The sequence below is a fragment of the Salmo salar genome, chromosome 13, assembly GCF_965601325.2.
Source record: "Salmo salar chromosome 13, fSalSal1, whole genome shotgun sequence".
Taxonomy (NCBI): domain Eukaryota; kingdom Metazoa; phylum Chordata; class Actinopteri; order Salmoniformes; family Salmonidae; genus Salmo; species Salmo salar.
In genome coordinates this window covers 52,497,501-52,510,585 of record NC_138303.1, presented here as the reverse complement: position 1 = coordinate 52,510,585, position 13,085 = coordinate 52,497,501, and the positions used below count along the sequence as shown (strand labels likewise).

General features: G+C 40.3%; 1 protein-coding gene across 2 annotated transcripts in view; it reads right to left on the bottom strand.

Annotated features, from left to right (window-relative positions):
- The window catches only part of pigt (phosphatidylinositol glycan anchor biosynthesis, class T), a 42,795-nt gene that overhangs the window by 13,853 nt on the left and 15,857 nt on the right, over positions 1-13,085 (bottom strand). For both annotated transcript variants that reach the window (XM_014136553.2, XM_014136552.3), the window contains exon 9: positions 7,188-7,388. In XM_014136553.2, coding sequence (XP_013992028.2) covers positions 7,188-7,388 — 201 coding nt within the window. The remainder of the gene's footprint in view (positions 1-7,187; positions 7,389-13,085) is intronic.

The window sequence follows — 13,085 nt, the reverse complement described above, 5'->3', positions numbered from 1 at the left end:
CTGCCAAAAGAGGGTCAACCAGTTATTAAATCCAAGAGTTCACATACTTTTCCCACCCTGCTTTGTGAATATTTACACGGTGTGTTCAATAAAGACATGAAAACATAATTGTTTGTGTGTTATTAGTTTAAGCAGACTGTTTGTCTATTGTTGTGACAGATGAAGATCAGATCAAATTTTATGACCAATTTATGCCGAAGTCCAGGAAATTCCAAAGGGTTCACATACTCTTTCTTGCCACTGTACATATGTGTACAGTTGTGGCCAAAAGTTGAGAATGACACAAATATACATTTTCAAAGTTTGCTGCTTCAGTGTCTTTAGATATTTTTGTCAGATGTTACTATGGAATACTGAAGTATAATTACAAGCATTTCATAAGTGTCAAAGGCTTTTATTGACAATTACATGAAGTTGATGCAAAGAGTCAATATTTGCAGTGTTGACCCTTCTTTTTCAAGACCTCTGCAATCCGCCCTGGCATGCTGTGAATTAACTTCTGGGCCACATCCTGACTGATGACAGCCCATTCTTGCATAATCAATGCTTGGAGTTTGTCAGAATTTGTGGGTTTTTGTTTGTCCACCCACCTCTTGAGGATTGACCACAAGTTCTCAATGGGATTAAGGTCTGGGGAATTTCCTGGCCATGGACCCAAAATATCGATGTTTTGTTCCCCGAGCCACTTAGTTATCACTTTTGCCTTATGGCAAGGTGCTCCATCATGCTGGAAAAGGCATTGTTCGTCACCAAACTGTTCCTGGATGGTTGGGAGAAGTTGCTCTCAGAGGATGTGTTGGTACCATTCTTTATTCATGGCTGTGTTCTTAGGCAAAATTGTGAGTGAGCCCACTCCCTTGGCTGAGAAGCAACCCCACACATGAATGGTCTCAGGATGCTTTACTGTTGGCATGACACAGGACTGATGGTAGCGCTCACTTCGTCTTCTCCGGAAAAGCTTTTTTCCAGATGCCCCAAACAATCGGAAAGGCGATTCAGAGAAAATTACTTTACCCCAGTCCTCAGCAGTCCAATCCCTGTACCTTTTGCAGAATATCAGTCTGTCCCTGATGTTTTTCCTGCAGAGAAGTGGCTTCTTTGCTGCCTTTCTTGACACCAGGCCATCCTCCAAAAGTCTTCGCCTCAATGTGTGTGCAGATGCACTCACACCTGCCTGCTGCCATTCCTGAGCAAGCTCTGTACTGGTGGTGCCCCGATCCCATAGCTGAATCAACTTTAGATGGTCCTGGCGCTTGCTGGACTTTCTTGGGCACCCTGAAGCCTTCTTCACAACAAGTGAACCACTATCCTTGAAGTTCTTGATGATCCGATAAATGTTTGATTTAGGTGCAATCTTACTGGCAGCAATATCCTTGCCTGTGAAGCCCTTTTCGTGCAAAGCAATGATGACGGCATGTGTTTCCTTGCAAGTAACCCTATTTGACAGAGGAAGAACAATGATTCCAAGCACCACCTTCCTTTTGAAGCTTCCAGTCTGTTATTCGAACTCAATCAGCATGACAGAGTGATCTCCAGCCTTGTCCTCGTCAACACTCACACCTGTGTTAATGAGAGAATCACTGACATGATGTCAGCTGGTCCTTTTGTGGCAGGGCTGAAATGCAGTGGAAATGTTTTTTGGGGGATTCAGTTCATTTGCATGGCAAAGAGGGACTTTGCAATTAATTGCAATTCATCTGATAACTATTCATAACATTCTGGAGTATATGCAAATTGCCATCATACAAACTGAGGCAGACTTTGTGAAAATTAATATTTGTGTCATTCTCAAAACTAGATATATACACACACACACGTGGCCAAAAGTTTTGATATATATATATATATACACACTTTTCTTTTTGTGTATTCTCTCCTATGCATAGCCTAGGCAACTGAAGATGTGTTTGCTTCAACACCTTGCTGAACCAAGGAGCAGCCAAGTTTAAACATGTTGTAAAGAGTCCATGTTAACGTGGAAACAGACTCAACCGCACCTGTCATCTTTTTTTATGGCTGGGTTTTTCCTCATCCCATCTCTCCTTATATCAGCATTTAGACGTAAAACAGGCTTCCTTTTAATTTGCTGCTTTTGAGTAAAGTTTGCCGACTTGAATATGAAGTTGATTTTAAAACAACAATCATCCATTATCATTGATTACATGGTTATACAAAAACCGTCACAGCCCTAATAGTGACAGTAACATAATACATAAGTGTAGCAGAGGTGAGAAACCCAATAGCTTAAACAAAACCTTCTCCCATAAAATTATCAATATAAAACATTAGGTAAGTAAGAATTGTGTACAAAATTGTACCCAAATTTCTATTATGTAAATAGTTTATGATTAGTGAATACCATAATGTAGTTATTTTGTTAGCTACTTCTCACTATTAGATGAAATTTTACTTTTTTAAAGCCAATTTATCTGTACTGTCCGGATAGATTCACAAATCATGGGAATATGCAGACCTTGTCTCCCACCGAGGCAGGTGTTGCTAGGCAACCCCCCTGCACTTGCCCTAGGAACATATAGAGAAGGAACTGTCAGATGCGTCATAATAGCCCTGGAACTATCCACACTGGGAGCCACATTTTAAATGGAATACATTGAATACACAGAGCAGGGTAAAAAAATTGCATTAAAACATGGCTATGGCCACCATTCATGTAATACATTAATTATATACATCAGACAATATTAGGGAGCTATGTCATAGTTTGTTCACTGGTAAAATAAAAATGTATAGTGACCCTATGCTTGGTGTGACTTACGGGCAGAGCAGACCATCCGATATGCTCTTAAATATTGTGATATGCAACCTGGAATTAAAATGTAAGAGGACCAGTGCTATATAGCAATAAAAATAGAACTGGTGAGCAACTACAATTTCACAGAGACAAATCACAAGTTCTTCAAGTTTAGTACTAGGCCTATATCCACACATTTGAATGATCTGCATGATAATGACTGAACTTACAATATACAGCTAGGTTTGGCCTCCAGCCAATTTGTTCCTGAGCTTGTAACTAGTCTGTGGGCTGAACATAATTAGCCTATTAGCAAATAGCCTACTAGCTGCCCAATTCAAAGCCCTTCACAGTAGGTTAAACTACACAATTAACATGTGGTTAATGGGCTAATTCAATGAAAATATAAATCTGATTACAGTGGTAGAATCACCAATAACTATGTTAATAGGCCTACCTACTTTATTAAAATATATTAAATTGAACAGTGTTTCTCCAAAGCAAAACTAGTGTGTCTTGTTTGGAACTAAACTATCGCTGTTTGCAAAGAATTCAATCTGAAATGTCATTATGAATCTAAGCATGGTACTTTCAGAAGACAATTTTCCACCCCAGACATGAGGCCCGAATCCGACTCAGGAGTGCATGGTGACAAAATGGGAGGAAAAAGCTATAGGTCTATCGACAAAAATATATGGATAACATAATTGCATCTGTCAAACCGGTAAGCCTCTCTCTCATTTCTTAAATAGTGCTCTAACAAAGCCCCCTTGTTAGTAAAGTGCCTATTCAACTTCAAGGACAGGGCACTGTCCATATTGATCTTAGAAATGGCGATCCACACGCTGCATCAATCTGAACTAACTTTCCTGTAATTATCCAATTATATTCCATTCCCACTAATATTGTAATTAAGCTTTCACATGTCATACACTTATCAAGCTTTTGGTGCTTGCTTTTATTTACGCCAAATCATTTGACTGTCAATTTTCTGTTGCGAATAGAGAAGACCATACAGCTGAAGTCGGAAGTTTAAATACATCTCAGCCAAATACATTTAAACTCAGTTTTTCACAATTCCTGACATTTAATCATCGTAAAAATTCCCTGTCTTAGGTCAGTTGGGATCACCACTTTATTTTAAGAATATGAAATGTCAGAATAACAGTAGAGAGTGATTTATTTCAGCTTTAATTTCTTTCATCACATTCCCAGTGGGTCAGAAGTTTACATACACTCAATTAGTATATGGTAGCATTGCCTTTAAATTGTTTAACTTGGGTCAAACATTTCGGGTAGCCTTCCACAAGCTTCCCACAATAAGTTGGGTGAATTTTGGCCCATTCCTCATGACAGAGCTGGTGTAACTGAGTCAGGTTTGTAGGCCTCCTTGCTCGCACACGCTTTTTCAGATCTGCCCACAAATTTTCTATAGGATTGAGATCAGGGCTTTGTGATGGCAACTCCAATAGCTTGACTTTGTTGTCCTTAAGCCATTTTGCCACAACTTTGGAAGTATGCTTGGGGTCATTGTACATTTGGAAGACCCATTTGCGACCAAGCTTTAACTTCCTGACTGATGTCTTGAGATGTTGCTTCAATATATCCACATAATTTTCCTACCTCATGATGCCATCTATTTTGTGAAGTGCACCAGTCCTGCAGAAAAGCACACCCACAACATGACGCTGCCACCCCTGTGCTTCACGGTTGGGATGGTGTTCTTCGGTTTGCAATCCTCCCCCCTTTTTCCTCCAAACATAACGATGGTCATTATGGCCAAACAGTTCTATTTTTGTTTCATCAAAACAGAGGACATTTTTCCAAAAAGTACAATCTTTGTCTCCATGTGCAGTTGCAAACCGTAGTCTGGCTTTTTTATGGCGGTTTTGGAGCAGTGCCTTCTTCTTTGCTGAGCAGCCTTTCAGGATAAGTCAATATAAAAAATGTTGTACCTGTTTCCTCCAGCATCTTCACAAGGTCCTTTGCTGCTGTTCTGGGATTGATTTGCACTTTTTGCACCAAAGTACATTCATCTCTAGGAGACAGAACGCGTCTCCTTCATGAGCTGTATGACGGCTGCGTGGTCCCATGGTGTTTATACTTGCGTACTATTGTTTGTACAGATGAACGTGGTACCTTCAGGCGTTTGGAAATTGCTCCCAAGGATGAACCAGACTTGTGGAGGTCTACAACTTATTTTTCCTGAGGTCTTCGCTGATTTCTTTTGACTTTCCCATGGTGTCAAGCAAAGAGGCACTGAGTTTGAAGGTAGGCCTTGAAATACATCCACAGGTACACCTCCAATTGACAAAAATTATGTCAATTAGCCTATCAGAAGCTTCTGAATCCATGGCATTATTTTCTGGAATTTTCCAAGCTACGTAAACTTCGGACCCACTGGAATTGTGATACAGTGAATTATAAGTGAAATAATCTGTCTGTAAACAATTGTTGGAACAATTACTTGTGTCATGCACGAAGTAAATGTCCTAACCGACTTGCCAAAGCTATAGTTAACAAGAAATTCGTGGAGTGGTTGAAAAACAAGTTTTAATGACTCCAACATAACTATGTAAACTTCCGACTTCAACTGTATACCCATTATATCCCACATTATGATAATGAAGTCCCTATTTTGAGTCTGAATTGGAAAGGTGTGAAACATATCAATGAGAGAAAGAATCCAATCAATCTTCTCAGAAGATTGATTGGATTCTCTTCAGTTTGAGCTATTGCACTCTTCATGCCATGGAGAAAATAATAAACATTGAACTTTGATTCATTCATTGATTGAATGAAACTACAGTGCATTCGAAAAGTATTCAGACCCCTTGACTTTTTCCACATTTTGTTACATTACAGCCTTATTAAAAACATTTTTTAAATAAATGTTCCCCCAATCTACAAACACACATCACCCCATAGCGAACAGTTTTTTTGAATTTGTACACATTCATAAAAATAAAAACTGAAATATCACATTTAGATAAGTATTCAGACCCTTTACTCAGTTCTTTGTTGAAGCACCTTAGGCAGCGATTACTGACTAGTCTCTCCTTGGGTATGACGCTACAAGCTTGGCGCACCTGTATTTGGGGAGTTTCTCCCATTCTTCTCTGCAGATGCTCTCAAGCTCTGTCAGGTTGGATGGGGAACGTTGCTGCACAGCTATTTTCAGGTCTCTTCAGAGATGTCCGATCGGGTTCAAGTCCAAGCTCTGGCTGTGCCACTCAAGGATGTTATTCAGAGACTTGTCCCGAAGCCACTCCTGCATTGTCTTGGCTGTGTGCTTAGGGTCATTGTCCTGTTGGAAGGTGAACCTTCGCCCCAGTCAGGTCCTGAGCGCAATGGAGTAGGTTTTCATCAAGGATCTCTCTGTACTTTGCACCGTTTATCTTTCCCTCGATCCGGACTAGTCTCCCAGTCTCTGCTGCTGAAAAACATCCCCACAGCATGATGCAGCCTCCACCATGCTTCACCATAAGGATGGTGCCAGGTTTCCTGCAGACGTGACGCATTCAGGCCAAAGAGTTCAATCTTGGTTTCACCAGAACAGAGAATCTTGTTTCTCATGGTCAGAGTCCTTTAGGGGCCTTTTGGCAAACTCCAAGCGGGCTGTCATGTGCCTTTTAGTGAGGAGTGGCTTCCGTCTGGCCACTCAACCATAAAGGCCTGATTAGTGGAGTGCTACAGAGATGGTTGTCCTTCTGGTAGGTTCTCCCATGTCCACAGAAGAACTATGGAGATTTGTCAGAGGGACCATTGGGTCCTTCTCCCGATTGCTCAGTTTGGCCGGCTGGCCAGCTCTAGGAAGGGCCTTGGTGGTTCCATACTTCTTCCATTTAAGAACGAAGGAGGCCACTGTGTTCTTGGGAACCTTAAATGCTGCAGAAATGTGTTGGTACCCTTCCCCAGATCTGTGCTTCAACAAAATCCTGTTTCGGAGATCTATGGACAATTAGTTTGACCTCATGGCTTAGTTTTTGCTCTAACATGCACTGTCAATTGTGGGACCTTATATAGACAGGTGTGTGCCTTTTCAAATCAATTGAATTTACCACAGGTGGACGCCAATCAAGTTGTAGAAACATTGCAAGAATGATAAATGGAAAAATGATGCATCTGAGATTAATTTAGAGTCTGATAGCAAAGGGTCTGAATACTTACCTTATTTATGCATGTTCTTTATTTTTAAGACATTTATAAAAATGTCAAAAACCTGGTTTTCGCTTTATCAAATTCTCTTCAAAATATAACATTTTAGGTCAGGCACATTTTGTGGCTGCATGAGGCTTTATGATACTGAAGCATGTGCTCCCCCATGTGGGAAGAAATGGCTTTTCCCTCAACTGCTATCAATAGGTAGCTGCCATTTATATCAGGCTTAGGTGGAACAGTGTCAGCAGGTGAACAGCAGCATTGAAGTACTCACTGGGTTTGTTGTCACGGCCCTTGCTGCTGACAGTGAGCGTGTGGATGTAGAGGCGCAGGTACCAGGGCACAGTGTCTAGCAGGAGTACGGGGAAGGCCCGGTATGGGTGGTTGTTGTACATCAGGGTGTGGATCTCTCCCGTCTGCAGCCCGTAGCCGGCCACGTAGCGCTCTCCATGCAGTAGGGGACGCAGCATGTCTCCTGGGGAGAGGGAAGGAGGGAGCGTTCATATTGTCAATCATAAAATTACTACAATATAAATATAATTTCTATGGTGAGTTTTATACAGACACCATTTTATATGCTCTACATGGAAATTAATTTATATCACAATTTTTTTCGGTAACACATTACCTGATCTTACTGTGCAGTAACTAGGGCTATGTAGTCTATTTCAGAATAAAATAATTGCATACTATGAGTTGTCCTTATGGTATGTCCTGATCTGGCTATGCCAAATGGCTGTGGGCTACACTAGTTCATTTAGCAGACAAGATTTGCTTAGAATTCCATGGCATTATTTTATAGTATGAAGAATACAATTGAACAAAGCTCTAAATGATGAGGGACTGCTCTATTCTGTGTTGAGCGGTTAACAAAGAAATAGATACTCCTATATGCTTAATTTAGAGTTATTCATGTAAATGTAGTTGTTCTACAAACGTTGGGCTATATGGTTAGATGTTTAATTCATTGTAAGGCTGTATGATATGACTAACGATGATTAGTTTTATGCGCAGGTTGTAGACACTTCATTAGGCTCTCATTCACAATTTGACAAGCACTTGATAATGCCTCAAATTTCACAGCGGCATCCCCTTTGTGGACGTAATGCACCCTAAAAGAATCCATGCTTTTTGCGGCCAGTGTGCCCTATGAAGAACAGAACAGAACAAAGCTCCAAACGATTTGAGGGACTGCTCACATGCGGCTATTCTGTGTTGAGCGGTTAACAAAGAAATAGGTACTCTTATATGCTTAATTTAAAGATATTAATGTACTTTTTTTTCAAATCATCATTAGTCATATCATACAGACAAGATTTGGGTAAATTGTGAATGAGAGGGCTGTGTTGTGCCTTTCTCCCTGAGTGCTGCATGCTCCTAGGCACCTCTCACTCACATGGCTCTCCATCACGTGTTTGGGTCTTTCTCACAGGCTACAAGTGAAGACAGAAATATCGGGGACGCAACTGCGTGCATCCTTATCCAATTCCGAGGTGCATATTGAAGATATTGGAAGAACTGTTTATTTACTTTTCGTCAGCCAACAAGATGAGTAGGCCTAACGAACAACAAAATCACTAGCCTATGTCAATCTTCTATCCCCCATAGAATAGGTTGAGTTTTGTACTATGTGAGAAATAAATATCCCAAACATATTCTGAGACCATTGTGGGAAGCAATAGATCCCAAATTAATACAACCACTAGCATCAAAAAACCTTTTATTACACAATGTGGCTGATGCAACAGATCAGAACATTTTAGGTTAAAATTGTATTTCTTTACATTATAAGCACAACAATGTGCACATGGTAGTAGGCTATAAGGGCGAATGTTCCGTTAGTGGGAAAACACCATTATCAAAACTGACCATGATTATGCATGTAATGCTTTCATTATAAAGGTGCATTTTTATAGAAAAATTATTTCCCCCAAACTTGAAACTCACACACTGCTTATGTATGCCAGTTAGGCTCTACACCCCTTGTAAAGCAGATTAATGTGCTTAATTTTAAGAAGTTATTTGGCCACATTACTTGTGATACAAACCTTATCAAAACATATATGCCTATGGGCTAGGTTACATGAGGTCTGCGACTATGATTCGGAAAAGTCGCAAAAAACAAAGGCAGTTTCTTTTGCTGGACATCATTCACAAGTGAAAATACAGTTGAAGTCGGAAGTTTACATACAGTTAGGTTGGAGTCATTAAAAATTGTTTTTCAACCACTCCACAAATTTCTATAGTTTTGGCAAGTCGGTTAAGACATCTACCTTGTGCGTGACAAGTACTTTTTCCAACAATTGTTTACAGACAGATTATTTCACTGTATCACAATTCCATTGGGTCAGAAGTTTACATACACTAAGTTGACTGTGCCTTTAAACAGCTTGGAAAATTCCAGAAAAGGATGTCATGGCTTTAGAAGCTTCTGATAGGCTAATTGACATCATTTGAGTCAATTGGAGGTGTGCCTGTGGATGTATTTCAAGGCCTTCCTTCAAACTCAGTGCCTCTTTACTTGACATCATGGGAAAATCAAAAGAAATCAGCCAAGACCTCAGAAAAAAAATTGTAAACCTCTGCAAGTCTGGTTCATTCTTGGAAGCAATTTCCAAACGCCTGACGGTACCACATTCACAAAATAGATGGCATCATGAGGAAAGGAAATTATGTGGATATATTGAAGCAACATCTCAAGACATCAGTCAGGAAGTTAAAGCTTGGTCGCAAATGGGTCTTCCAAATGTACAATGACCCCAAGCATACTTCCAAAGTTGTGGCAAAATGGCTTAAGGACAACAAAGTCAAGCTATTGGAGTGGCCATCACAAAGCCCTGATCTCAATCCTATAGAAGATTTGTGGGCAGAACTGAAAAAACGTTTGCGAGCAAGGAGGCCTACAAACATGACTCAGTTACACCAGCTCTGTCAGGAGGAATGGGCCAAAATTCACCCAACCTATTGTGGGAAGCTTGTGGAAGGCTACCCGAAACGTTTGACCCAAGTTAACCTGTTTAGGATAGGAGCAGCATTTTCACGGCCGGATAAAAAAACGTACCCAATTTAATCTGGTTATTACTCCTGCCCAGAAACTAGAATATGCATATAATTGTTTGATTTGGATAGAAAACACCCTAAAGTTTCAATAACTGTTTGAATGGTGTCTGTGAGTATAACAGAACTCATATGGCAGGCCAAAACCTGAGAAGATTCCATACAGGAAGTGCCCTCTCTGACCATTTCTTGTCCTTCTATAGCCTCTATGGAAAATAGAGGACCTCTGCTGTAACGTGACATTTTCTAAGGCTCCCATAGGCTCTCAGAAGGCACCAGGACGGGGAATGATGACTCTGCAGTCCCTGGGCGGAAAACAGTAGGGGATTTGGATAGTGATCGATCTGAGAACAATGACACGGGCGCGCATGTGAAGACACCATTTTCTTCTTTCAGTCTTTGAACGAAAACAACGTCTCCCGGTCGGAATATTATCGCTATTTTACGAGAAAAATCGCATAGAAATTGATTTTAAACAGCGTTTGACATGCTTCGAAGTACGGTAATGGAATATTTAGATTTTTTTTGTCACGATACGCGCCGGCGCGTCACCCTTCGGATAGTGTCTTGAACACAAGAACAAAACGCCGCTATTTGGATAACTATGGATGATTTGGAACCAAAACAACATTGGGTGTTGAAGTAGAAGTCCTGGGAGTGCATTCTGACGAAAAACAGCAAAGGTAATCCAATTTTTCTTATAGTAAATCTGAGTTTGGTGAGTGCCAAACTTGGTGGGTGTCAAAATAGCTAGCCTGTGATGGCCGGGCTATCTACTCAGAATATTGCAAAATGTGCTTTCACCGAAAAGCTATTTTAACCTGTTATGGCTAGGGGGCAGTATTTTCACGGCTGGATAAAAAACGTACCCGATTTAATCTGATTATTACTCCTGCCCAGAAACTAGAATATGCATATAATTATTAGCTTTGGATAGAAAACACTCCAAAGTTTCTAAAACTGTTTGAATGGTGTCTGTGAGTATAACAGAACTCAAATGGCAGGTCAAAACCTGAGAGATTCCTTTACAGGAAGTGGCCTGTCTGACCATTTATTGTCTTTCTTTGACATCTCATTCCAAAACTTAGGATCTCTGCGGTAACGTGACACTTCCCACGGCTCCAATAGGCTCTCAGAGCCCGGGAAAAACCTGAATGTCGCCATTCCAGCCCCAGGCTGAAACACATTATCGCCTTTCTCCAGTGGCCGATCAAGGGACTGTGGGCTTAGGCGCGTGCACTGGCCGCCCCCGTCTTTGTGTTTTTTCCTCTGTTTACCGAAAAGGAGATTCCCGGTCGGAATATTATCGTTTTTTTACGAGATAAATTGCATAAAAATTGATTTTAAACAGCAGTTGACATGCTTCGAAGTACGGTAATGGAATATTTAGATTTTTTTTTGTCACGAAATGCGCCATGCGCACGACCCTGATTTACCATTTCGGATAGTTTCTGGAACGCACGAACAAAACGCCGGTATTCGGATATAACGATGGATTATTTTGGACCAAACCAACATTTGTTATTGAAGTAGCAGTCCTGGGAGTGCATTCTGACGAAGACAACAAAAGGTAATCAAACTTTTGTAATCGTAAATCTGATTTTGGTGAAGGCTAAACTTGCCGGGTGTCTAAATAACTAGCCCGTGATGGCTGGGCTATGTACTTAGAATATTGCAAAATGTGCTTTCACCAAAAAGCTATTTTAAAATCGGACACATCGAGTGCATAGAGGAGTTCTGTATCTATAATTCTTAAAATAATTGTTATGCCTTTTGTGAACGTTTATCGTGAGTAATTTAGTAAATTGTTAGTAAATTCACTGGAAGTTTGCGGTGGGTATGCTAGTTCTGAACGTCACATGCTAATGTAAAAAGCTGGTTTTTGATATAAATATGAACTTGATTGAACAAAACATGCATGTATTGTATAACATAATGTCCTAGGAGTGTCATCTGATGAAGATCATCAAAGGTTAGTGCTGCATTTAGCTGTGGTTTTGGTGACATTATATGCTAGCTTGAAAAATGCGTGTCTGATTATTTCTGGCTGGGTACTCTCCTGACATAATCTAATGTTTTGCTTTCGTTGTAAAGCCTTTTTGAAAATCGGACAATGTGGTTAGATAAAGGAGAGTCTTGTCTTTAAAATTGTGTAAAATAGTCATATGTTTGAAAAATTGAAGTTTTGGGATTTTCGAGGAGTTTGTAATTCACGCCACGCTCTATCATTGGATATTGGCGAGGCGTTCCGCTAGCGGAACATCTAGATGTAAGAGGTTGAACAATTTAAAGGCAATGCTACCAAATACTAATTGAGTGTATGTAAACTTCTGACCCACTGGGAATGTGATGAAAGAAATTAAAGCTGAATTAAATCACTCTACTATTATTCTGACATTTCATATTCTTAAAATAGTGATATATTTGTCTAAGGTGTATGTAAACTTCCGACTTCAACTGTATATAATTCACAAGCGATAGGCTAATATTGTCACCAATCCTACTATTCTTGATTTAATCTTGTCTTTACATATAGTAAGTAATGTGTGATAAATTTGTTTTGATTTAGAATGGACCATTACCATGCACCAGTCTTGAAACAGAGGCAGCGGGAAACAATACATGTCAACTACGCACTTAAATAGCAAATGGAGGACGCTTTTCCCGTGGTTCATTTTCAGGCCAGCCAGATTATTTATCTTCCAAACAGGAGTATAGCCTACGTGCTTAATATTAGGAAAGTTATGAAATAAATATAGTAGGCCTAGCCTATAGAAAGCTGATGGGACCCTCCTCTTTAGTAGAAGCCATCACTCTGTTTTCTTCCACAATTGCATAGCCTACAGAAATGTTGCACAACATGAGCTCATGGGCTTTCATTTAGTGTTTGTTCAGAATTTCAAACACATTTGCATTGATGTCAGAGTGATTAGAGGGACAAGAGAGTGCTGAGTACCAGGCAGTTAGCAAGTTCGGTAGGCTACTAATGACCATCAGCAGCATCAGAGCTTGGAGAAGCCTAATTAACATGACTAAGCGGTCATGTGGAATTTGACTGTCTTCATGACTCGTGACCGCCGGTGTCGCAGTAATACGGTCACCGCAACAGCCCTAG